The sequence below is a fragment of the Hippocampus guttulatus genome, chromosome 8 (genome assembly GCF_054856545.1).
Source record: "Hippocampus guttulatus isolate MCC_2025c chromosome 8, RoL_Hgut_1.0, whole genome shotgun sequence".
Classification (NCBI taxonomy): domain Eukaryota; kingdom Metazoa; phylum Chordata; class Actinopteri; order Syngnathiformes; family Syngnathidae; genus Hippocampus; species Hippocampus guttulatus.
In genome coordinates, this window is record NC_141268.1 from 6,210,581 (window position 1) to 6,237,113 (window position 26,533).

At 41.8% G+C, this 26,533-nt stretch overlaps 3 protein-coding genes across 3 annotated transcripts; 1 reads left to right on the forward strand and 2 right to left on the reverse strand.

The window, feature by feature from the left end:
* The first annotated feature begins 1,492 nt into the window (after positions 1-1,492).
* Positions 1,493-8,754, forward strand: slc25a55a (solute carrier family 25 member 55a). The gene is made up of 10 exons (XM_086117549.1): positions 1,493-1,651; positions 3,099-3,176; positions 3,293-3,418; positions 3,835-3,890; positions 5,788-5,878; positions 5,958-6,076; positions 6,289-6,490; positions 6,571-6,725; positions 6,808-6,883; positions 8,121-8,754. Exons 2-10 carry the CDS (start codon positions 3,157-3,159, stop codon positions 8,278-8,280), a joined length of 1,005 nt encoding a protein of 334 aa, XP_085973675.1. The 5' UTR covers positions 1,493-1,651; positions 3,099-3,156; the 3' UTR covers positions 8,281-8,754.
* Position 8,755: 1 nt separating this feature from the next.
* On the reverse strand, positions 8,756-17,950 carry tspan2a (tetraspanin 2a). The gene is made up of 8 exons (XM_086117550.1): positions 17,737-17,950; positions 13,740-13,842; positions 11,147-11,244; positions 10,794-10,868; positions 10,385-10,477; positions 10,220-10,291; positions 9,935-10,018; positions 8,756-9,818 (listed from the first exon to the last, which is right to left on the reverse strand). Exons 1-8 carry the CDS (start codon positions 17,803-17,805, stop codon positions 9,753-9,755), a joined length of 660 nt encoding a protein of 219 aa, XP_085973676.1. The 5' UTR covers positions 17,806-17,950; the 3' UTR covers positions 8,756-9,752.
* A 6,934-nt stretch (positions 17,951-24,884) lies between these two features.
* Positions 24,885-25,601, reverse strand: ngfb (nerve growth factor b (beta polypeptide)). The gene has a single exon (XM_086118235.1). It carries the CDS (start codon positions 25,589-25,591, stop codon positions 24,989-24,991), a length of 603 nt encoding a protein of 200 aa, XP_085974361.1. The 5' UTR covers positions 25,592-25,601; the 3' UTR covers positions 24,885-24,988.
* Between the last annotated feature and the right edge of the window lie 932 nt (positions 25,602-26,533).

Consider the following 26,533-nt stretch of genomic DNA (forward strand, 5'->3'; position numbering starts at 1 on the left):
TGTCCCTTTTAGGTGGGAAAGGAAAACTGGTCAAGGTTCAACATGAAGAAGAGTAAAACAACTTTGCTTAAGTTATGTTTGCATTTATATGTCAGAGAAAAAATGCCTAAGTCTTGGCACATTTGTCACTTTTATTTGTTCAGCAATGAACAAAATGTTCCTTTTCACTGCCACACCTTTGTCAGTATCCAGACGCTATCACAATAGTTATTTGATTTGACGTGCTGTGTCTAGCAGCATTCATCATCATGGGGGCTTTCAGGAAGACAGCTGGAGTGTATTATTAGCACGGGCGCTCAAGAGTGGGAGAATGCATGATGCGCTTCATTATGTGACTCAATGACATCGCTTCCACATCATGTGATGTCCACCTCATTGTCTTTGTGATCCTTGCTGTTCCCGGGACACCTCTGACAAGGGCTCATGTTCTTGGTTTAAAGCTGATGTCACAGAGGGGAAAGTTATCCTAGGGAAAGGGGGAAAAAACGGTTTATAAAAATCCAAATTATCAAGATGAGAAAAGTTTAGACAGATTTTACAGGAGCTGAGCCACTGTATCTTGGGACGTCCGTGTTAACCTGATGGTCTTGAATGAGGTTTTGTAAATCAATATGATGTGGACTCCTTATGAAATCTGCAGCCATCCGCCGATGCATGTGGGCCTGATCTGTGATGCACATCCATTCATCCATTTGAAAAAAATAAAACAAAACAACATGCAGTTTGGTCAGTATTGCGCTCACCTAACAATAGAAAGCATCGATCCGAGTTTACTTGAGGCCAGAAACACCTTATTTCTCAAGTGAGGCAATAATTTGAGATTCTATATGCACTTTGAACAAAACTTTACTATGACTGAATAGTATAGAGTCTAATTTGTACGAATAGGGGTCACATAAACGAACTCCAACGCAAACAAAATGAGCACTTTCTTTGACTCCTGCATTTTTACAGGAGTCAAACCTGACGCACCTTTCTTGCTAAACCTGAAAGGAATTACAACACAATAATTTTCTAGATTCTAACATTGCAAATAACTAGCAAAACGTTTCATGTGTAAGTCAGTATGAAAATGTAGAAGCACATTTGGAAGATTGCAATAAAACATAGTCCTACATACGCGTTTGTATGCCTTTTTCTGCAGCAGAATACTCTCTTATACAATAAATAGAATGGCAAGATATGAAGGTCAGGGGCTCACGGTCGTTACCACTTTGTGAAATTGATTATTTACAGCAGTGTCACATTTGTGTCTGTAAACATAAAAAGTTATTAAAGTAAAAGTCAACATGACTTGCACTGAACGCCTTTTTTTTTTTTTTTTTTTTTTTTTTTTAGAGCCAAGCCCCGTCAAACTATTCATTCCATTGGCGGAACCGTTTAAAAGATCGCTTTGTGGTCCAATGTCAGTGGGATAAAAGCAGCCAATAGACGTCGTGTAGGCAAACTAGCGAGGCGTTGATTGGTTATCTACAGGCGAAAGGGCGGACTTGCCCTAGTCATACTGAAATGTAAGGCGAGCCATCAATGGAAATTTCCACTCCATCTGTTGAATTTCTCAAGTCAGCGCCATCGTCTTCACAGACCTCTCAGAAATTTAACGTCGCCGGCTATTAAAGAATTGAAAAAGACTCCGCGCAGGCTTATTTAGGTGAGTTGGTTATTTCACATCATTCAACGTGTACTTGTACGTTCTTTGTGGGAGTATTTTGCGTCAGTTTTCACGGATGCTCTTCGGCTTGCCAATGGTAACAATTTGACTAAAGTGGAATACTCGTACCACTCGGGACTTCTTTTTTTCTCGTATACGGTTATTGCTCATACTTCTTAAAGTGAGGATAGTTTACCGATGCAAGATCCAATGTTTTTGATACGTTTAGTCAATATTACCGACTTTTTTTAATTGAGCAGCGTAAAGCTAACTAACGGAAGAGCCAAACAATGAAAAGCTTATATGTGAAAGCGTTTATTCGAGTTATGTCAATCTGTAAAATAGAACGGTTCGCGCAACTAGTGCAAAAGAACGGTTGACCGGTTGTTAAACAGGGAAGAGCAGTTTGGTTTGTATTGAGTAGTTAAAAAAAAAGCAACATGCCCCGCAGTTTATTGTACTGGTGTGCAAATCGAAGTAGAACGGGGTTTGTAAAACATCTTAATTGCAAAAGTAAACCGGCTGTTTGAAAAACCCCGAAGAGCCGGTGGTTGGGGGCTTTTAAACAAAGAGTGGACCAAGAATATGATCAGGTGTGCCCGCCGTTGCGGTGCTCATTTCATTTCGGGTAAATTATCGTGGCCATTTGCTTGAACTTAATCTCTATGTCTTGAAACGTTGAGAAAGTGCTCAGGAATTGTGAAATAATGGCCAGGTGTCTTTACTATTACAAGTTAGTAACTGATACTTAACTCATTTAGCTCCGAGCTTCCGTGCACACCCGCTCAAGTAATTAAAGCTCTTAATTCGTTAGCATGACTGATGTCTATTTTATTCGTTTCCCACTGGGCATCCGAGAATAACCCGGCAACATAAACGTGGCTAGCCCCTTGATGTTTGGCTTACGTGTACATGTGTGACAATTGACTCGTTTCCACCGTGTTTTTTTTTGTGCTGCCAATTTAGTGTGATCACGTTGCGCTGGTCTGTTTTGCGCTCCTCTCAGAAAATGCGCCCTTATTTGTTGAAAATGTGTTTTCCGCCTCAGTTTTTAGATGTGACGTACAGTAATCTCTGTCGCCTCGTTTTCAATTTGATGATACCTCTATGTTTATGGCACTCACGGCGGGAATAACTCATTTTTGTAATCGGCCAAAAAGTGTTGAAAGCTAACTTATTTTCTTAAATCGACCCATCACACCTAATTTGGAGGTAGTTGAGGACATACAGACAACATTTCATCCAACATGTGCAATGCAGAAGAAAGTGATCAGGTAGCGCGTTATCTGTTATCTCAAACCCCAGCCTTTCTGCACCTCCAATGCCTCTCACTTTCGTTTACAAACATGGAAAGGGTCTATAAGCAGTAGGTTGCATCAACTACACCAGTGCTGTAACTTGAGTGTGCCACCATATAAGTAACTCCTGACTTATGTAATCTTTTCAGAACTCTGCATTGATTTTTGATTGGCCGTTCAAATATACATCTTTAATTCAAAGTCATCATGTCTCAGCAGCACATCAGGTATGTATGTTTTTAAAAATCTATTTATCTAAAAATGAACAGTATATTTGGCTTAACGTAATGGCTAGTTTTTAGATTGTCATTTTTCTTCAAATTATTTTTCTTTCTCTGTGCAGCCTCCCAGCCAAGCTCATCAATGGCGGCATCGCCGGCATTGTTGGCGTCACTTGCGTCTTCCCCATTGACTTGGCAAAGACGAGGTTACAGAACCAGAGACAAGGAAAGCAGGTCTACAAGAGCATGTGAGTAGTCATGCATGGGCTTGCACAATATACATTCCCAGGGCATTATACACCCTGCTGTGGCCTGTTTTTGAAAGGCATGCGCAATTGACTGTGAGTGGGAGCAATTCCTGAAATTCCATGTTTTACATTCTGCCCTGGGGTAGCTCTCGTGTTTCGTGGCCGTTCTTGTTGAGGCAAATAAGTCTGGACTAGCACAGGTGGAGGTCTGACTTACTGCAGATAGACAATGAGACTTGGCACTCTAAATACCACCATAACAGTTGGTTGTTTCACTTGAACCATACAGTGTAAATCCAACCTTGGTGTAATAACAAGAAATGTCACTTTTCAATTGCCGTTTTTCTGTCTTATGCCCAAGGTTATTGTGTACAATATTTGATCAATCTTTCAATTCCTTTATTTTTTATTTTTAGGATGGACTGCCTTGTGAAAACAGTTCGATCGGAGGGCTACTTTGGCATGTATAGAGGTAAAATTCCAAATATAACGATTACAATGACTAGAAATGCTCAAAGAGGATTTATTTTAAAGAGAGGGTAAGATCGGGACGTGTTGTTTAATATCACTGGCTACAGGGTAATATTTTTCAGACAGTGGAATCTCCAAAGTTGAATGCAATGCAAAAACCGCGCGAATTGGGGCTCAGAACGTCATCTGTGACAAGTCTTGTGAGACTTAAGCTGCTCAGCAAGAAGCAAAAGGATTGACATCCTTGGGCCCCTTGTTCCAGGCATAAGTCCAGCGCAAAGCGTTATCTAACTGTGCGCATAGGTGGAGTTTTCTGTCTTGGTATTTGGCTAGATTTTGCGCCGGTAGTATTCACAAATGCGGTAAAGTTGCCTCTACAAATAGTCAAGGGTAAAGACACGGCTACAAATGCCGAATTGTTCCTTTGACACACACATTTTTAAGATCGACCAAAGACGGCCATATGGCCTGCTTCGGCTTTATTCGTGTTTACTATATGTACAGTATGTGTGTGTGTTTGTGTTTAACTTGCGTCCTCAGACGCCAGCGATAACGAATACAAAGTTTTGCAAGTTCCGGTTCAACCCATCATTTAATCACCCCGAAGGTATCATAGTTTTCACACCTTGCGCAAGCCTGTCTTCCGGGTTTGGGCACATGATGTTCCGGGTTCTACCAATTTTCAACAGCTGCAGCCATTATAGGTTAGCATCCGGCTGCTTCGTTCAGTATGAAAAAAAAAAATGCATGTCCGTTAGCAGTAATTTTCTTTCAGATTTATAATACAGTCGTTTTCTTTATACCTCAATACGGGCTTGAAATGTTATGTGAAATATCATTGGTAGAGTCAGTACAGATTAAGCACCCCTTATAAACAATGTAAATGACTTTGGATTCTGTTCTAAAGGAATATAATGGAATATAAAATAAAATATAGTCAGGGATTGTTTGACTTTGGAGGTTCCACTGCCTTATTGAATTCAAGGCTTCATCTTGTTAGTAATGAGGGTGAAGCAAGTGTATTTTCAGTCCACCGTTTACTACATTAACAAAATAAATGTTGCTGTTTGTAGACAAGGCCATAACCATTCCTATGTTAATTGTGATAGCAGTGCTGCCAAAATGGCAAAAAAACTGACAAGGCTTTTAAATGATTGTTCGATGCCTTTAAAATTAAAGTCGTTGTAGAGTTTGATGAGGAAAAATCGAGGCCCTTATGTTGTGGGTCTCTGCTTGTGTGAGGAATGCTGTTTGTTTGCATCTGTGTTTTTCATATTACAGACATGGGTCCCCCTGGGATATTGAAGGCTAGCCGATAAGGCGCAGCCACGCTGGAGGCAAACCATTAATGGTTCTTACAATATTGCTCTATTCCAAACTACAGGCACATATGTTGTTTTCGCCATCTTTACTTGTCCTGTTGTGTCAACTCCTTGTCAGTAACGTCCGTGCTGCTCCTTCACTTTCCGGACTTCTGGAGCGTGCTTTCAGGACCTTTTGCCTGATCTTGCAAATGACTTGTGAAACTCACAAGGGTCCATTTTCAAGTTTGGCCAAAAATCTGATCACGCGCCATTCATTGTCTGTTTGTCTTTTCTTTTCACATTTTATTTTGTCTTGTCAGCTGATTCTTTTCTCCTTCGTGTCTTTCACTGTCTCCATCTGCATCTCTGTATTCTCTTTTCAGCATTATGGCTTTGTTTTATTTGGCTCCTCCCTTATTTTCTCTTTGTATTTTCCTCGACTCTGTCCTTATGACTCAAACTTCTCTCTGTGTTTTATTAGCCTCATATAGGACTCTTTACATTCTAGTGTTGTAATGATAATGGTGCGGAATGCATGTACAAAGTCAAATGTGACAGCTGGATGTCTAACTGTCATCTTTTTTGTCCCGTAAGGCGCCGCTGTGAATTTGACTCTCGTCACACCCGAGAAGGCCATAAAGCTGGCTGCCAATGACTTTTTCCGACACCACTTGGCGAAAAATGGGTGAGTTTTTGAGCACCGCTCAGCATTGAGGCTAATTGATTTATTATGGAGACTGACTGTTGGTTGCATTTGTTTGAAGTCAAGGTCTGACGGTGTTCAAAGAGATGCTGGCTGGCTGCGGCGCGGGCATGTGTCAAGTCATTGTCACCACACCCATGGAAATGCTCAAGATACAGTTGCAGGACGCCGGCAGAATTGGTAAGCGCATGTTTATCGGGCAATTGGAAACACTTTCAAGTACTATGGAATAACATGTTTTATGGGATGTTCTGTAAACAAAAACAAATCTGATGTGATTAAACAATCTCATTAATGGTTTGCGTCACAAAACCTCCTCAAAGGTGTTTTCCTGCCACTGCATTCATGTTGAATTGGTGTAAATAGTGGTGTTGTTTTGCTTGTCTCTGTAGTTGCTGAGCAACAAAAGCCAGTCATCACGTCTTCCTCCAAGCTTGTGGCCACCAATCCACTACTGAGTCGCTCCTACAACTCGGGAACTGTGACCGCGCTGGCCACGCCACGCGCCGTGTCGGCAACGCAGATCGCCAGGGAGCTCCTCCGCACGCAGGGCATCCAGGGGCTCTACAAAGGCCTTGGGGCCACGCTCATGAGGTAAGATCTCTGCCGTCCTCTCCAAACATATTCATTTGACATGTGTCTTCCAGTCTAACATGTCTTCTGTTGCTCCTTAGGGATGTCCCCTTCTCAGTGGTCTACTTCCCTTTGTTCGCCAACCTTAACAGACTCGGCCAGCCGAGTGCTGACCAGCCGTCACCTTTCTATTGGGCTTTCCTCTCGGGTTGCGCAGCAGGCTCCACTGCCGCAGTGGTCGTCAACCCCTGTGATGGTGAGGGCTCATCATCAAAATTTCCGAAATTGGCCTAATAGGAATATTGTCCCTTAACATGTTAGCTTTTGTTGCTTTCCAGTGGTGAAGACCAGACTTCAGTCACTGAATAAGGGCTCAGCTGAGGAGGCTTACAGCGGAGTCGTCGACTGTGTCAGGTGAGACTTGGAGACTAATTTTCATAGACAGTGAATGTGAGCTTGAGTGTAAAAACGGACACGTCATAATTCTCCTGCTGGTGCAAGCCTAGTTTAGCGAGTTTGGAAATTTTGCAAACCGCATTACGCGATGATTTGATGACTAGAGGGCGTTTTCTGTTGCACCTATTTGACGGGCGGGGTGAGGATTCACACACTGACATGAATGATTGGGTTGGAAGATTGTCTCCCAAGTGTCCACATGACAGCAGTGACCTTTTGATCCTGCCCAACTTTAGATAATTTACCTTTGAAGGTCTGCTTGCAGTTAATTATAAACGTTCCTTGTATGCTTCAATGTTGTGCATGGGCTCCAGGGAGTTCTTATCTGCTTCCGCAATTTCAAACACGGCGCCGGGCGCGCACTCAGATTTTCGAGGGAATGAGAGTCGACTGTGTTGACTGCTAACAAATTCCTGTTTCCGAACACGCTCGTCTGAGAAAACCAAAATAAATAAAACCCCACGCATGCGTGCAAGTCGACCATGCTGTGTGCTAAACTTGTGCTGGGCATGAAAATACTGCAATACGTTTTTCATACATTACATTTTTTATACACCCTGTTTAAAGGACATTGAAGATTATTTTTATCATTGAAAAACAGTTTCCAACTGTCTAAATAAAAGGTAGCTGACGCTCTTCTGTCAAGATACAGAAAGGACAAAGAATTGTATACCTGCATGTTTTATTAGGACTTCAACAATTTCTCCATAAGGACTCATGTGACTGCAGACTCACACACCACAGGTGTAGACATAAGTTGGCGCAATGGTGGCGAGCTAGAAATAATGCACACTAACAGAATGTCCGAAAATTGGGGTCATTCCACAGAAAAAAAGTACAGAGTGCGTAACGTCACAATCCAGGAACACAAGGTGGTCGAAGATAAACACAGCTGCCAGTGCACTTTCAATCACTTTTTATTAGACCAATTGGAGCAACAAGTCTCTCGCCAGGTTTTGCCCAAAAGCAAAATGCATTCAAAGTCACAGATACAACAGTGACGTACGTGAGGATGGGGAGCCAAGTGGACAATCATAGTACCTGCACTTCACATGAACATTTTGTATTGGCATTGGTTAACTCATACAACGGGAATTTGTATCGGATTTACTCAAGGGTAGAATATTTCATTTTAAAACTATTTGATAGCTGCTGCCCTTTTTTTAAATAACTTGATGCTGCTTTGTGCACACAGCAAAATCCTGCGCAAGGAAGGACCGGCCGCCTTCATGAAAGGCGCCGGCTGCCGAGCCCTGGTCATGGCGCCTCTGTTTGGCATCGCCCAGGTCATGTACTTCGTCGGCGTGGGCGAGTACATCCTAGACAACTCCCCTCTCGGTGTCCTATCGCCGTAAGAGGTCCTCGCCACCTGAGCAGGGGGACCACTTGAGCCAAGAAGGATGGCCGCAACTGGCAGCTACGTTCAGTATCAGTTTACATCCATGCAAAGAGGAAGAAGAGTTGTGTTGCACTTGAAACACTTTTGTGGCTTAACTCTCGCCCTCGGCCCGCGTTGGCACTGTGACGATCATCAGCCTTACTCAAGAGGAGTTGAGAGAGGCACAGCTATTTCATTTTCAGTGTTTTTCTGTTTCTCCGTTATGTAGTTACTGTGAGTGAAGTCTTGCCTTCACATGATCATTTCAGTGTGAAGGGCTTTGTTACCACCACGTCACTGTGTGTGCGTCTGTGAAGATGTGTGTTTTGTCCACATTCATTTGCATGAAACTTCATCCTGCCGCGATGCCTTCGTGGGGAAAAAAATTACACTACAATAACTTTTTTGTACTATGTATGAATACCCATGCATTATTAAATAATGCAATCTACTCGCTTTTGTTGGTTCATTTATTTGAATGATTGCACACAATTACAATGCAACACATTTTGACCTAAATACACTTTTCTGTTTTTATTGGCACACCCAAAATAATGTACAGTGCATTCACAATTATAGTACTTAACTAAATGTTTAAAAAGATGGTTAAAACCTCTATTATACTTTAAAAGTACAAAGATTGGTTGGTGATGAGTCGCAGTAGTATAAACGCATTCAAATAAATTTCCACAACACTTATGAGGGTCACAGAGAGCTGGTGGCTTACATCCCTGGACTGGTTGCTAGCCAATCGCAGGGCTCATGTATGAAGACACACCCACTTCCTCACCTATGGGCAATTTAAAAATAAAACCTGTATCTTCTTGTCATTTGCGAGGACGCCGAATAGTCTGGAGATAATTCGCGCAAGCACGGCAGACGCATGCAAAGTTGAGGTTTGAACCCGGTACCTCAAAACATGGAACCCACTAATTTACCGTGCTTCATCACATTTAAAAAACTTTTCATAAAAACGGTCACTTGCACAAGGCTTGTCCAGTAGGCACGAACAGTATGCAGTACATTCTACATCAGGTGTAGGGAACTCCGGTTTCTCGAAAGCCAAATCCTGTCTGTCTTAGATCCCTCTTGACTTCAACACACCTGATTCAAAACATCAGCTCATCAGCAAGCTCTGTAGAGACCTGAAATGAACACGGACAATTGAATCAGGTATGTTGGAGTATCGGGAGGGATCTAAAACAGGCAGGATATGGCTCTCGAGGAACCGGAGCCCCCCCCCCCCCGTTCTACATGAAGTCAGGCTTACAAAAAGGCAGGCTAGGCCTCCAAAACAACGAGGCACACAGTATGTAGGACATGCGAAGACACGTCCATATTTACAGCAGGAATGTCACAGAAGCGTGCCACAAGCAGAGAGCGTGTGTTATATGCAGAGGTGAGGTGAGGAGTGGAGGGAGAAGTCCAACCAGGTCGGATGATTGAAGACTATATAACCTCCCTGCTGTTCCGGATGGCACAGCACAACACCATGCTGAAAATCATCCCTAGGATCTGAAATCACACACACACACACACACACACACACACACACACACACACGCACACACACACACGCACGTTGCAAATCTCCAGTGGCTCCTTTGCTGACACGCAATCATTACACACACCATTACTCCTCCGATGCCAATCCCGACGTAGCCGATGACATGCAGCTTGTTGTTGAAGAAATTTGTGATCGCGCTCAAACAGTCCTGGAATGACATTAGACAAATCATTAGGTAGACCTACACGTACACTCTTATAGGCTCCAGCTCACACACAATCGCCCAAATCAAGACAAGTGCTGTGGATAGATGCGTTCCTAATAATTTGAACACCTCAAACAAACTAGGTATCGACATTTCAATCTCGGAGCGCCATCTTGTGGACATAATTATTCAGCTTCACTTTACCTGAGTGTCTTCTGGGGCATCAGCACACAGGCCAGATGTGGCCGCCGACGTTGAGCCCCCACAGCAGTTGAGCTGCAAATCAAATAGTTGTTGTTTTTTTAAAAAATATATATTTTTTCAATGTATTTAAATGTCTCCAATTTTGATTGGAAAAAGATGACTCACAGTTTTGTGGTAAATTAGTGCAATGGCAGTTGTGTTGGGATTGGATGCATCACTGATGGAGCTGCTGTAGAATTTTTGCACCTCCTCGACAATCTGGTTGAATATTATGCAGGTTAAAATATGGTTGGAAGGAATTTTTTGTTCAATTCAAAGAGTAAAATTCATGAATTAACTCTAGATTGATTAAACACATGGCAAAATAATTTCCAGTAGACCAATTGCTTCCTAATTGTCTTTCTTAATCATTAAATTTTTTGTTGCAGCCAAGACATGGAAGTGTTTCAACACCCACACTTTTTCCGGGGACCGAGGTTAAGACCCAAATATTCCCAGCAAAAGTGTACTTTTCCTGCTGTTATCAATATGTAGAGTGGTTGCTCAACTTGCAGAGCTTTTTTATTTGTTGTACCTGCTCCTTGTTGATGAATCCAAACACACCAGCTGCAATCTCTGCAGCGAAAATGATCAAGAGGCAGGCAAAGAACTGCAAAAGAGACATTATTAATAATTGTGTTCCTTTTAATTCTCACACACTGAAAACAAACATTTGTAAATGATTAAATGTAAAGACATTGTATTTAAAAGTTAAATATAACTGAATTGTACTTAAATTATAAATACAAGTTTAATCCACTTTAACATGCACAGTAAACACTTAAATTCAGTGATTCTTTGCATACCACTTGAGGGAGCACAAGTGGTGCCCTTGCCACACTTTCAGAATCACTGACCTAAACCACGTAAACTTGCAATTAAACTTACCGAGGCGAGAAGGCACTGAGATTCCCGAACGGCCCCGAAACAACCAAAGAAGCCAACGAGCATCATTAAACTGCCCGCACCGAGGAGAATGTACACAGCTGCGGAAACAAGCACACGCGTGGCGTGATTGACACATGTGACACATCAAAAAAACTGATTTGTGAAACAAGCTTCAGTCAAACGTTCTTCTACTTACTTTTGGAGCGTGGCAAGTGTGTATTCCAGCCACCTTTTTAACATGTGGCATCAACCACAACAAGATTTACTATTGTATTTACAACATCCAAAGATGCAATCAAAAAACCAAACGCAAAACGTGACACTGCATTCTAGTAAGGAAAATCCATTTCAAACTAAAAAGAAAAACTTGTGATAAGTTGCGCAAGTTTCATATTCAACTGGAACTCATTCATGTGTGACTTCACTGGAAAATCACTCATTCATTATTAAAAATCAAGTATACGGGGATTTTAATGTTATGACACCGTTAGTATGTGTACATCACCGACATTTAACAGCAAATAAAGCTATATAGGGCGGCCCGGTAGTCCAGTGGTTAGCACGTCGGCTTCACAGTGCAGAGGTACCGGGTTCGATTCCAGCTCCGGCCTCCCTGTGTGGAGTTTGCATGTTCTCCCCGGGCCTGCGTGGGTTTTCTCCGGGTGCTCCGGTTTCCTCCCACATTCCAAAAACATGCGTGGCAGGCTGATTGGATGCTCTAAATTGTCCCTAGGTGTGAGTGTGGGCGTGGATGGTTGTTCGTCTCTGTGTGCCCTGCGATTGGCTGGCAACTGATTCAGGGTGTCCCCCGCCTACTGCCCGGAGACGGCTGGGATAGGCTCCAGCACCCCCCGCGACCCTAGTGAGGATCGAGCGGTTCGGAAAATGGATGGATGGATGGATAAAGCTATATATATATAGTCCAGTAGTCCAGTGGTTAGCACGTCGACTTCGCAGTGCAGAGGTACCGGGTTCAATTCCAGCTCCGGCCTCCCTGTGTGGAGCTTGCATGTTCTCCCCGGGCCTGCGTGGGTTTTCTCCGGGTACTCCGGTTTCCTCCCACATTCCAAAAACATGCATGGCAGGCTGATTGAATGCTCTAAATTGTCCCTAGGTGTGAATGTGAGCGTGGATGGTTGTTCGTCTCTGTGTGCCCTGCGATTGGCTGGCAACCGATTCAGGGTGTCCCCCGCCCACTGCCCGTAGACAGCTGGGATAGGCTCCAGCACCCCCCGCGACCCTAGTGAGGATCAAGCGGTTCAGAAAATGGATGGATGGATGGATGGATATATATACTGTATATAAAAGATTTAAGTGATTTTATTTGCGCGTGACGGGACTGCAGGTCAGCTTTTCACTGGAGTGAAGGGGGAGGGCAGCACTGTTCCACATGCTCTTTTGTTCTAATCAGCCTGTTAGCCACCACGTTAGCTTAGCTTTGCATCATTAGCCTTTCTGCTGAGATGTCGTCACCTTCTCGAGTGTTGTAGTCCGGCTCCCTCCCTCCAGAGAGTGAGGGTTGCACAAATTTAATGAAGCCAAGTGGGAGACCAGCAAGCTGTTGTTTTTCCTCAACAAAAGAGCTGACTGGGGGGACTAAAGAAGAGGCTGATGCTTGGTATCATATAAAATGTATTATATAATAATCATAACCGGGGATTTCAACGTGTCAGGTGTGTTTTCCAGGCAAAGAATTTTAGTCGGATTTTAAGTGTTTTTTCGACAATATCATCGAGGAGGGACATTGGGGGAGACCATGTCAAGCCATATGACGCACACACATGCACACACAGAAAGAAAAGGTCTCAATCTCAGCATCTGCGCTCAAAACAAAAGCCACAGAAGGCCTTTTTTTTTTTTTTTTTTAAGAAAGCTCCACACTGAAGGTGATGACTTTACTGTTTACTGTATATTTCAGCCTTGAGCTGCTTATTATAATCATACAGCTCTGGGGCATTTGCAGCCATTTATAGTGCTTTCAAGAGGAAGAGGGAATCAAATCAGAAACCCTATACAGTATTGTTGTGCCGTTATGCAGCAGAATGCAAGATTGTGCACTATAAGACACCATGATGCACCACATTGTAGTGCAGGTATATTGCTTATCTATCCACCAACATCCTATCTATCTATCTGGTATGCTATCCGTGAGCTGCTTGTGAAAGTGGTTTGTCTGTGTTGAACATTTTTACTGAAAGCATTTGTTTATGTAACATGATTTTGTACATTCTAAATGTGTGGTGTTAATATTTTATGATCCTCCCCATTTTATGTGCTTTGCCACCATCTTGTGGCATTGATTTGCGATTATAACCCTTTTTCTGGTGGGTGAGTGGGTATGTTAATTATTCGCGGATTATTAATCGTGGAAAAGCGACAATGTGGAAAAACAAGGATTTTGGTGCACTATAAACATAGTTTACACTCTTGTGCTATGGCAAACAGCGATGCACCCCGAATGCATTGTGTAAGACTGTTTGGTAACACCAAGCAGATTATTGATTACTATTATACTCAATTATGTTGTAGCATGGTGCACAATGTGGACCATATTGTACCATTTCCACTACCAGAGGGACGTTCAAGTACATACCGATGAAGAAAGTGTCGGGGGCATTGTTGCCTGTCAGCAGCTCCACTGTTTCTGGATCAAACCGCAGCCAAAGTCCCACGGCCAGAACCAACAAGCCGGATAACTGAGGGGGCAGAAAGTCACAAGTGTGGGATGGTGATGAGATGGTGTCGCAGTGTCATAAACCTTTCGGCAATGGATATATTGACACAAAAGGTGAAGCAACACATGTAGACATAATATAACAAAATGACTACTATTACTGCAGCTAACTGAAGTATTTTGACTGGCTCCACATGCAAGGGACCCTCAAATACTTGTGGTTCGGCACCTGTAGATTCACTAGTATTTGTTTCAATAAATAATAATTTTGTTTGATTATTTTTGTCATTCCGACACAGATTTTCGCTGTTCTCAGGCCATCCTAATCCCTATCCCCTATCCACTGCCTGTATTATACTGCCCCCAGGTGGCCAATGCCCACACACCAGAACAAGTAGCACAATATCCATTAACATTAATAAAAACATGGCAAAAATTGGTTTATTCTTTTCATTCAAATTAACTACATAATTGCTACACATTTTCTCTGTACTACAATATTATAGAGTACTATTTTTCTGAAAAAAAACTGTTATTCTGGAAAGGATTAATGGAAAGGATTCCTTACGTTTCAATGGGAAAAGGTGATTTGAGATATAAGTGCTGTGAGGTACATGCATAGTCACAGAACGAATTGAAGTTGTGTCTTTAATATTTCCCATGATGCACTTAGTCGACTAGCCATGCCAGGCTCACAAGCATGGGAGGGGGCTATTTTCGAGGCGGTGACGCAACCCATCCCATTGCTCACCCCCCACAAAAATAAAACCCACCACCACAACCACATGAGTGCAGGTTCCGCCTCTTTTGGCGCCCGCCACAAGAGCTGTCGGTCCCACGAGCCCCTTGCAACAAAGAGCCGCTGTCTCCTTTTATGACACACAAGTTGTCATTCGACACAGCAGCTTTAAGTGTTTGGGAGTGCCTCAATCGAACTAAAACACTCTCCAGTCCATCACTAATGTTATTGAGAGCCAATAGAAGAGATGTATGCCTTTAAAACCATAACAACGCTCAGTTTTGATTGGTATTTATTATTGTGATGAAAGCAACTACAGTATATCATAAAGAGAGCAATCAAAGAAATAAAAATTAACGAGATTTCGATTTTCTGAGGCCATTGCTGATTCCCAAATTTGGCACATTATCCAGAAATGGATAAAACTGGGAACAGTGGCGCTAATTGCCAGGAGTGGTTGACCAACTAAAATTACGCCAAAAGTGTGACAACAATTCCTCCAGGAGGTTGCAAAAGAACCGAGAACAACACCCAAAGAACTCTTGACCTCGCTGGGCTCAGTTCAGGGCAGTATTCAGGACTCCACTTTGAGAAAGACACTAGCCAAAAATGGCATCCATTGGAGAGTTCCCAGGCGAAAACCCTACTGTCCAAAAAGTACACAAAGCCATGCCCCACATTTGCCAAAAGACATCTTGATGATCCTCAAGATATATATATCTATCACAGCGGTCCCCAACCGCTGGTCCGCGGACCGATACCGGTCCGCAGGGCATTTGGTCCCGGGCCGCACAGAGAGAACTTGCCTTCATTCCGTTTTATTTATTTTGGAGTACGAAAGATGTTTTATTTTGAAAAATTACCGGATTCTCCGTTACATTCGTCTGTGTCACGCTTGACACACGCCAAGCCACGCTTCTGCGTCACGTGACTGATTACGCTAAAAACACAATGAGTAAAAAATGAATAAAAAAAATGCTGGAGATCGCAAATGACGGCGACCTTAAAAATACGTTCGAGCCAACTGGATTAAATTTATGGCTGAATATTCTGAGATCGCCACAATAGCACTGTTGCTGTTTCAGACATGCTACCTGTGTGAGGCGGGGTTTTCTGCAGCAACGGCGACTAAAACAAAATTACGAAGTCGACTGGACATAAAACACACACTTGAGGTGTCATTGTCTCCTATTACCATGAGATGGGACCGTCTGGTTGCAGAAAATAAAGCTCGGGGCTGTGGTGAGTCGTCATTTTCATGCACTTTGAATTTGCATTGTATCGTATTTTGAAGGCATTAAACATGACCATCGGGATATAAGTGTTGCGGCCAGATTAGACGCTCCTTGTGTTTATTATTATATTTCGAAAACACCACCGTTTTCATGCAGCTCATATCATATTATTTTGTCGTATTATTTCCGCCACACCTTAAATGCCGGTCCCTGAAAATATTGTCTGACATAAACCGGTCCGTGGGGCAAAAAAGGTTGGGGACCCCTGGTCTATCAGATAATCCTGAAGGAGAATGTCCGATAGGCTGTTTGCGCCCTCAAAATCAAGCGTTCTTGGATCATGCAGCAGGACAACAATCCGAAACACAGCAGCAAGTCCACCTCTGAATTGTTTAAAAAAAATGTAAAAAAAAATTGAGGTTTCGGAGTGGCCATGTCAAAGTCCGGATTTGAATCCAATTGATATGCTGTGGTCTGACCTTAAATGGGCAGTTCATGCTAGAAAACACTCCAATATGGTGGAGTTGAAGAAATTCTGTGAAGAAAATGTTTCCACAGAAATGTGAAAAACGCATCAACAATTATTGCAACGGTAGATTTCAGTTATTGCTGCACTCACTTTTTCATAGAGGGTCAGAAAGGTTTGGACTTTTTTTTTTGTCCTTTAAAATATTTAATTGAATTGTCATTTGAAAACAGTGATATTACAATTGGTTTGATTATTTTAAACCTTTGTGTGTGATAGATATGCCCAAAAAAACAACAACAACAAATACAGAAACCAGGAGCGGGGGGGGGGGGGGGGGGGACTTTTTATCTGAGAATATCTCAAGAATCAAGACAGACCAAAACAAACAAGCCGAAAAGCAGATTAACGCCGTCTCCAACAGCAAAGTCATGGCGCAATGTCATTCAGTGTGCATTTTTGTAAAAGCTGCGCCTTTGGAGCTTTTTTTTCTTTTGAGAAGTTATATTAAATGGATGAAAAGTATGATGCAACAAATTTAGTTAGCATGACGGGCCAGGCGATATGCCTTAGTGTTCTGTATGTAGACCCCCGGCACCAGGTTGCCCACCAACACTTTTCCTTCTTCTCACCAACGATGTTCATTTGTCAATGCGACCCGCTCTAAATTTCATCCTCAAAAAAAATGCAAGAACGTAGAGCAAAATCAATTTTGTAAAATGAAATAATAAATGTACTTGTATAAAAGTAATCCATCTGGCCCCCCCCCGAAAAAAAAATATATATACTGAAGATAAAATACAACAGATCATTCAAATGTTATTCTTTTGTGAATTAAAGGAGCAAAATGATTTTTCTTTTTTGAATACTTAAAAAGGAAAACAAGCAAGTATTAGTCTGGCAGAATTAAAGTTCAATGTATTTTTTAAAAACGCCCGCCAGGCAACATTGTTTTGAATTTAAGAGCATGAGAAAGGTTGTTTTTTTTTGGTTGTTTTTTTTGTTTTGTTTTTTAATTGAAAAAGAAAATGGAAAACGAAGCAAGCAGAAACAAATGCAATGAATTTTCGGTGTTTTATGACGAAAAGGATAAAATAAAACCTGTGGAATTAAGTATAGTTTTTCCCCAGTAGATTTTTAAAAATAATATACAGTATTACACCTGCAACAAAACAGAATGTTAGAGGAGTAAGCGAGCGCATAACTTGTCCTAATTGTCCAAAAGTAAGGAAAATGATGGTCGTTTGAGGCTGGAGGTGGCCTGAGCTGGTTTTATGCAGCATCAACATTATACACAATGTTGACTGTAAACAACAACATAGTGCATCGCTAGCTCTTTCGGGAATTACACAATAAAGCGTTACCATGACAATCTACCATTTAAACGCACAGATTTCAGCATGCAGTTCATTCCCGTTGGACGACTAAAAAAAATGACGTCATATCAATCAATAACACTGGTGCAAATGGACTCACCCAAAAGATGAAGTTGAACACGATGAGCAGATATTTCACGCATTTCATCCCCCCGTGCACTTTGCTCATGATTACCACCTGATTCGAGCCGAGTCGTGATGAGCGAGCCTCTTTTAACGCAAATAGACAACAAAACAGCACAGTACTCGCTGATGTGCGCGCCTCGTTCTCGCCGTGCACGTTCACGTAGTCGCGATCGCGATGGACCAGGGAGCGGGTGCGTGCACGCGACACCAACATTGCTCGCGAGCGGCCCCGCCCATCCCCCCCCCCCCTCCCTGCGGTCGTGTGGGAGCGTGCGTGTGAGCGAGCACGCGCGCCTTTATGTGTGTGCCCACAAATACAGCACTAAACCCCAAAAATGGGAACATGTTTTGTACGAAAAAAAAACAGCACTCTGCCATTGTACTTTACAAAAACATACAGTAATAAAATAAGTGAATAGAACGTACAACGCACGAGCTTGTGCGGATCGATTTCATGCGTCAGTGTAAAAAAAATAAAATAAAAATGGACATTGTGCTCCGTTTGATGTCACTGGGAGGCAATATACAGTCACCTGCAAAAGTATTGAAACGGCAACGTCACTTCCCTTGTTTTTGTTGTGTAATGAAGACATTTGGATTTCAAATGAAAAGATAAAAATGAGAAAAAAAATTCTGAAGTCCAGATTTTATTTCATGATATTGCAATCTAGATGGGTTAAACATCTTATGAGACAGCACCTTTTGTTTGAAGTCACCCACTTTTCAAGTGAGCAGAAGTATTGGAACAGACATTTTTACTTGAACTTATAGTGAAGAATATTCAATATTTGGTGGCATAACCCTAACTTGCAATAAGTACATCAAGCCTGCGACTCACTGACTTCAGACTTCAGACTTCACTTTTCCAGGCCTTTACTGCAGTGTGTTTCAGTTCTTGTTGGCTTCTGGGTATTTTTCCCTTCAGTCTCGCTTCAAGAGACGAAACGCATACTCTCTTGGGTTAAGGCTCGATAAGTGACTTGGCCAGTTGAAGACCTCCCACGTTTTTCCCCATGATGGTAGCTTGTTGTGGGTTTTTGTCTTGTTGCATCATGAAGCTACTCTTGATTAGTTTAGATGCATTTTTCTGTAAATTGCCGGGCAAAATGGTCTTGTAGACTTCAAATTCATGCTGCTGTTACCATCATGAGTTACAGAAGCAGCCATGCAAGCCGAAGCCATGATGTTCCCTCCACCATCCTTCACAGATGGTCTTGCGTGTTTTGTATCATCAGCAAATTCTTTCTTTCTCCATAGTTTGGCCTTTCCATCACTTTGGTAGAGGTTAATCTTGGTCTCATCAGTCCATAAAACTTTGTTCCTAAACATTTGTGTCTCATCTACGTACTTCTTTGTAAAATCTAATCTGGCCTCACGATTCTTTTTGCTGATGAGTGATTTGCACCACGTGGTCTGGCCTGTATATTTCTTTTCTACAATTCTTCTTCGAGTCCTGGATTGCGATACCTTCATCCCTGTTCTGTGGAGGTTGGTTGGTTGTTTCTGTTTATCCAACTGCTGTGGATACACTTGGCCGACCTGTTCAATGTCTGTCGCTTAGTTCACCAGTAGTTTCTTTCTTTTTAAGGACATTGTTGTTACGGCTATGCTCCGTGTTTGTGCAATAGCTCTGATTGAGTTTCCCCTCTCCTCTCAGCTTCAAAAAGGTTTTCTTATCTCTAATCAAGAGCTCTCTGGTCTGAACAGCAAATGCAGTTTTCACAGGTGAAACCCAGAACCAAAAACAAGCAGTAAAGTTTAGAGGTGGTTTCTCACTGAGTGGGGAATGCGTGGGAATGGAACGAATGCTGGATTCGTCAACTTTTTTGACAAATGTTGACGAAGATCAGGGGGTAGCGACATTTAGCGACTTTTGGTGATGCTTTGAGACAAAGCATGAAAGTTTGGGAGCATGTTGCGAAAGACAGATGGTGACGATTAGCGGCTATTTGGTATAGTGTTGCAATGATGAATAACTCTTTGACACTTTTGCCAGTTTTTGGGAAACTTTGGGACAGTTTGTCAACTCCTGGAGTAGCAGACGAATTTATGGACCCAATTAAAAAGGTATATGAACATTCCCGAGCGATCAGTTTTCTACGGCACCCCTAAGGTGACATGGAAGGGGAAAAAAGCACCTTTTACGTTACCTTATAAAGTTTGCGAGTTAACGCTTTCTTTTTTTTTTTAATTCAAGGAATGCTTTTCTTTTTTTTTTAAATGTGCGTCTATGTACTTCCGAGTCAGTTCGGCTACTGCAGCCTTTTTGAGAGATGACAGTATGCTTCAGACATCTTTGCTTATTTGGAAACCGTGCTGTAGATCTTGAACATACTTTGGATTTCAAGTCAATTTCAAAGTAAAATTCAATTAAACTCGCACGAGGGGGGAAAACGCTATTTTTGTTGCTTTCATTTATCCGAAAGTGAAAAAGCGATCCCTTGCAAATAAATAAATAAATGTTACCTAATCTCGCAATACTTGCAAAGGACCACAACATTTTGTAAGGGAACACAAGTGTGAGTGTGAGCGTGGATGGTTGTTTGTCTCCGTGTGCCCTCCGATTGGCTGGCAACCGATTCAGGGTGTCCCCCGCCTACTGCCTGAAGACAGCTGGTATCGGCTCCAGCACCCCCCGCGACCCTTGTGAAGATGAAGCGGATCGGGGAAGGGAAAAAAAAAAAATATATATGTATATATATATATATATTTTTTTTCCCCCGATATAATAACGCTAAATATAACAGTTCTTTAGGTACATGTTAGATATCGCAATCATATCAATATCACAGTGTTCAATATGATTCGGCCCGAGTATGCTGATGTTTGGTCAGAGGAGGCAGAGGGCCTCCTCTCCTTGGGAAAGGTAGATAAATACATCATTAAATAAAATGTGTATACGTTTTCATTCTCTGGTCTGTGCCTTATATTGATTTTCTTTTTGATTCCAGCAATGTTCAAAACTGCAACATTTGCATATTTCTCGTTCAAATTCATGAGTGAGACAGGAAGTGCTGAAGCAAGCATTCAGCCTTACTTCATGTTGTGTCATCGATCACAAAAAGCTGAAATAGCGAATCAACAGCACCATCTATTGGTAATATTCGTGCACTGAAACTGAGGTCGACTGGTTGGTCAGATGTTCTGTTTCCCTGTTATTATAACACAGAAGGTGATGATGGCTTGAGCGGATTAATGGTGCTGCAAATGATTGAATGCATGAGAACAACCTAAAGTAGGGCTAGTGTTCGCGCGCAGGCTAATCGTTGTGCGTTGCTAAATTATTAAGATAAGATAAAATATCATCAATATAATAAGATTATTCAAAGACACTTGGATTATTCCAAACCTAAATTTCATCTATACATGATCTGAAATGCTTTATCAACCTGTGAAAAAAAATGTCCTCCACAAAGTTGGATTGAGGCTTGGTTCCTTGCCTTTGAGCAGTGGGTACTTCGCCACCATCGAATTGGTACAGCCAAAGGTGTGCCCCCCCACACCCCCCCTCAACAAAAAATAAAGAAAAGCGCCACTTTAAACACTACACTACTACTTAATGTACAGGAGAGTCGAAGAAAGTGTCCAGTGTTCCTGCCTGGAACCTGTTTTGTGTCCTATACAATATGCATGTGGCGTGCCACTCCATGCCAATGAAGATGATTTATGAGGCATCGCTGTGGGGGCCGGAGTGGGATCACCAGCTCTGCCGTCCGCGCTTCCCGTGGTTAGGCTGCCTTTGTGCCACCATGTACTCATGTCATGTGGGCGGCAAACAGCGACCTCGTTTGTTTGCCAGGGGAGTCGATGTTGTGAGCGTCACAAGACTTATTGAGCCACTGCCCACCACCCGCGTGCTACAGCAGCACCCATTGTCAATGTGCACGCGAAGAGACAAAATGCTCATTGGCATTTATATGTGTTACTGTATATCCACTGGGATGCCGGTTTCTTAGAACATTTCAAAATATCGTCATATGAATACCTGCTTTTGTAATTTGTCAGTCATTCCCTCGTCCGGGTTGAGTAAAAGAAAAGGTGCGTTGTGGGGCTAAAATACACATTTAGATTACTGATGGAAAAGCGTAAAGTTTACGGTTTGGCCCCGAGATGGCAGCATAGGTCAAAATAAATCCTAGCCTACCACCACCCTAAGTGATGAGGTTCGTATTCCTGCATGGCTTTATTCACTCATTCATTTTATTTTATTTTTTTCAAAAGTCTTTACAGTAAGGACATTGCACTTTGCACCTATGTATACAGTACTTCATTTCAAATAATTTGTATGCAATAGTATATGTTATTTATATGTCCTGCTTTTGACCCATGTCCACCTGTGCACCGACCTTCTGTCTTTGTCTGTCACACTGGTTGGGATTTGCAGCACTTTTTAAAGTCGTTCATTATCTTTGCATGTTGGCCAAAATTTGGGCATTTTGCTTCGTTTCGTCGCATGACTACCACCACAATTGCTGCAATCGAAACCGAATCAGACTGTTTGTTTTATTGTCAGACTTGACGTTCTCATCGTCTCGCCTTTCCACGTTTCGTTTGCATAGCATCCACATTTGTTACGAAACTATATGGGGGCATTAATGTTCTGTTTCTGTCTTGCTCTGCCCTTCCACCATTTTCTGAATCTGACATACTGAAATGGCCTTTGTCAAACCACAACCATGTAATTGATTTATTTTTTCTGAGATGGTTGCTCCAGACACAAATCGTCTCTGATAAATTCTTCACAAAACTCACCCAAGTTGCAGCTGTTAGCTTTGATCCTTAAAAGGGAACGTCAACCCTAAAATGTTCTGAAAAATGAAAATGTAATCCTGTGAAATAATCCAAATTCTTAATAAATTTCGCTCTAATCTGCCCACATTTGTTTTTCTGTAATCAGAATGGAATAATGTTACTTTTTTTGGTCTCCTGAATACGTAAATACACGTATCCCATTACTCCCGAAGCCTGAATGTACGCAATTTCCATTTTATGCGAGGTGATGGCATTCAGCAGACGCCTCTACGTGTTTTTGTAAACCATAACGAATCGGTTGTTAACTATTTGCCTTAACACCTTCAACGGAAACCCGATAAAATTAACGAGACAATATAAATAATATAAAATTGCTTTCTTTACTGACTTTAGCGTGTTTCAAAAAGTTTAATTTAAAAGTGGCCCTTTCATCCTTCCATTTTTCTGTATGTGGCCCTCAAACGAAAAGGTTTGGACACCCCTGCCCCACGCGGTGAAAACGCCGCGGAGAATTGAAGGTACAGTCTTCGAGTTAGGCAGGCAACATCGTAAAGTCACAGGTGGCTTCGCTTCACCCCGAAAACCAGTAAGCGGTATTGTTGTCCGAAAAGGCGTTATTACGCCATTTCTCCTCTAGAGGTCAGTGTTTCATTTTGGTTGGCTATACAACACCAGAAGCAAACAAAACAAACAAGTACATTCTTCTGCAAACAGTAGCCTTTTTGTTTGTTTGTTTTGAATGCGTTTGACAGATATTACTCAGTGTTTTAGCTGCAACAGAAAATTTGACAAGCTCACTACTAAAAAACAAAAAAAAAACAAAAAGTAACAACAAAAACTAATTGATTCAGATTGGAGGAGCTGAAAATCACTTCTAAAATTAAAAAAGAATACTACTACTACTACTACAACTAATAATAATAATCATAGTAGATTAATAAGAATAATAAAAGAATGGCGCATCATACTATTACCGACTACAGCCAAAGCTGTAATTGACAGGAAATCTTATTCTTATGCTTCTGAAATATGGAAAAATTGATGTAAAATTGCAGTAAATTGAAGTTATGCCCCCCCCCCCATCCTGTATAAAGCGATTTGGATGCCCGTGTAATTGAATTCCAACACAAAATGGATAAGGTACATGTTTAATAAATAATAAACACTATTTTCAACATGGTTTCCTCAGACCTGGGCCAAGTAACAAAAAACAGGATACTTCTAGTATAATTGTGTTATGTTGAGGGCAGTGCTGTCTGCTTAGCAGCCTCTTTGACAAGTTTAAACCCGCTGTATGGAGGAAAGCGGTGTTCACTTCAGCTGCATTTTATTCTTTCATGAGATTATGTGTTATTAAATTATTGGAATTATTTATACCCTGTTATCTTGAAGCCAGCGGATTGAACGACATTTGAAATATTTGCATAATTGCAATTTTTCCACACAGCGACAGTCTGTAGATTTCCTTGTGAAATCATGTCCCCCTGTTTTTAATGGAAATTGTAGTCCAACAGTGTGTTTTTGCATGTCTGAAATAAGTGTAGCGGGGTCATAATGGGTACATATTGTGGAATAAAAAAAAACTTTTTCAATGTTAATACACAAATAGTCGTGTCTCTGGAGTACCTACCCACTCACCAAGTACAAAATTAAACAATCCAGTCAATCGTTGGTGAGCTGAGGATTTCTGAAAATGTCTCTTTGATTGAGATGTTCTGAATTTTGGCAAATTGTGGCGTCAGAATTGTGGGGTGGGAATTTGCATTGAGCAACGTGGTGCATTAAGTTTGATATGGTATGAAATTGTGTTATATTTATAGTTTAAACCATGAACAAAGCCTAAAGTCACTTCTTCTTTCATAACATTATGCTTATAGCATAATCGCCCAGGAGGTTACCTTTACCTTTTAACCTACTTTTTTAAATTAAGTGAAAAACTCACCTACTTGCTGCTTTGCAGTGTATTTTGGCATTTTCTGTAATTGGTGTCAAGGAATTGTGTTGAAGTGATACATCTCGATTGGTGTAAAAGGAGGGGCTAAATTCAGCCAGGGTTGTTAACCAAAGTTCAAGAGTCCTTACTCCATGTTTTGTTTTTTTTTTGGTATTCTGCTGGAATCAAATTATCTGTAAACTTTTTAAAGGTATTGTTGTAAGATGAATTAGAAATGATACTGAAGGGATTATTGTGGATCATAGGAGGAAGTATATTCACGCAAAGATGTTGAAGTGATTTGAGATATACAGTACACACACATGCATATCCATATTGTGGCAAATGGATTTTCTTTCTTCTCTTTGTGGACTTAGCATTTTTCTTCATAAGCGTAATATAGTTTTTGACCCAGGCCTGCCGTTATACACAGTTCATGCAGTCCCCGTACTTTGGCATAATACTAATAATTTACTATGTGCAGAAGTCTTTATATAGACAGTGTGTAATGAATGTGTGTGTGTGCATATATATATATATATTACTGCCGCCACGACTTGCGGCTGAGCACACACACGCAGGCCACGTTGATGCGTATGAGCCTCCAGGCCACCAGGTTCTGAAAAGACGTCAACGCCCGCACAAACGTGTGTGAGTTGGTGCAGCGGGAGTTCCAGTGTCGGGCGTCGATGCCCAGGCAGCCCGAGTTGCCCACGTGTGAGCTGTGACACGTAGTCTCGAAGAAGTACTGTTTCTTGTTGACATTGTTAATGTTGACATCAGGCAGCACTGTCACTTCGTTGCCCGAAATGTCCGTGGCCTTGGTCTTGTTGCCCACCCACACGCTGACGCTCTCGCACACGGAGTACACGCCTCGGTGCTGGGGTTGGCCCGCTCGCCGCCGGCTCCTGTGCTGGCCATGGGACCCGGTTGGCTCGGCATCGGGCAGCTGGGCACTGAACAGCACCCTGGGGGAGAGCCTGCGCCGCCTGCTGAAGAGTTTTGGGTCCACTCGAGGGGCGGCGGCGACAGCGCCTGAGTCCCGCCGCTGTGTGATGGGGGCTGCAGCGCCCGAGTCCTCCCGAATGGAGGCCACAGCCTGGGCACTGAAGAAAAGCAACAGGACCAGCATAGACGACCTCATGGGCACACCGCCTGTGGGGAGCAGTTATGTATTCTTAGTAAAATCCACTCAATAAAAATATAAAATGTTTACACACCCCTGTTCAAATGCCTCTTTTTTGGGATAGAAAAAATATGACATTTATCATTTCAAAACTTTGGACACTTATAATGTGACCCAATAGGGGTGCACACACTTTTTCGGCGTGCGAGCTGTTTATAGATTTGTCAAGTCCAAATGATCTACCTATTTTATTTATCGATAAATTTATTCATTTAAAAGCATACTTCGGATAATAGAGTCGTTTAATGGTGGAGCGGTTCACTCGCCTGACTTGTGAGCAGATATCCTTGTTTTTAAATCATGGCCCGAGCCAATTTGGCACCCTATCCGAGATTGGCGGCATTGATTTACATTTGCTTACAAAAGAAGTTGAGTTTTTAATATTACCATTATTTAAATTAATAACCCCTCAAAAATACAAAATGGTAAACTCAATTTCCTGACTGTTTTGTTACCGTCAAAGAAATCACGAGTCACTTGCATTTGTGACATCTAAATGTGCAAACCAAAAGGAGCAACAGCTTTTCCTTCCACTTTTTCCTTTGCTCCCCTTTTTTATGCTCTGTAACTCAAATCAGTAATGAACATTTTTAATTCTTCTCATAGTCTTAGATTTACTCATGCTTCATGTTTTCCTCACAACAAATGAGGCTGTTACTGTTGTTTTCATTTTAGCTTAACGCTAAATCATTTATGTATTTCCAAGTTCTTATTGTCCTTTAGTGTGAAATATTTTGACTAAAAATACAATTTCTTAATTGTATTACTCTATCATGGAATCATTTTCTTTTCATAAAACATCTTCCACCATCATAAATTCAGAAACAAACAGCAAGTAAACCAGGTAATCAGAGGTTAATTCGACCGTAGGTGACGCACAGTGCGTAAACCGCAGCTCTG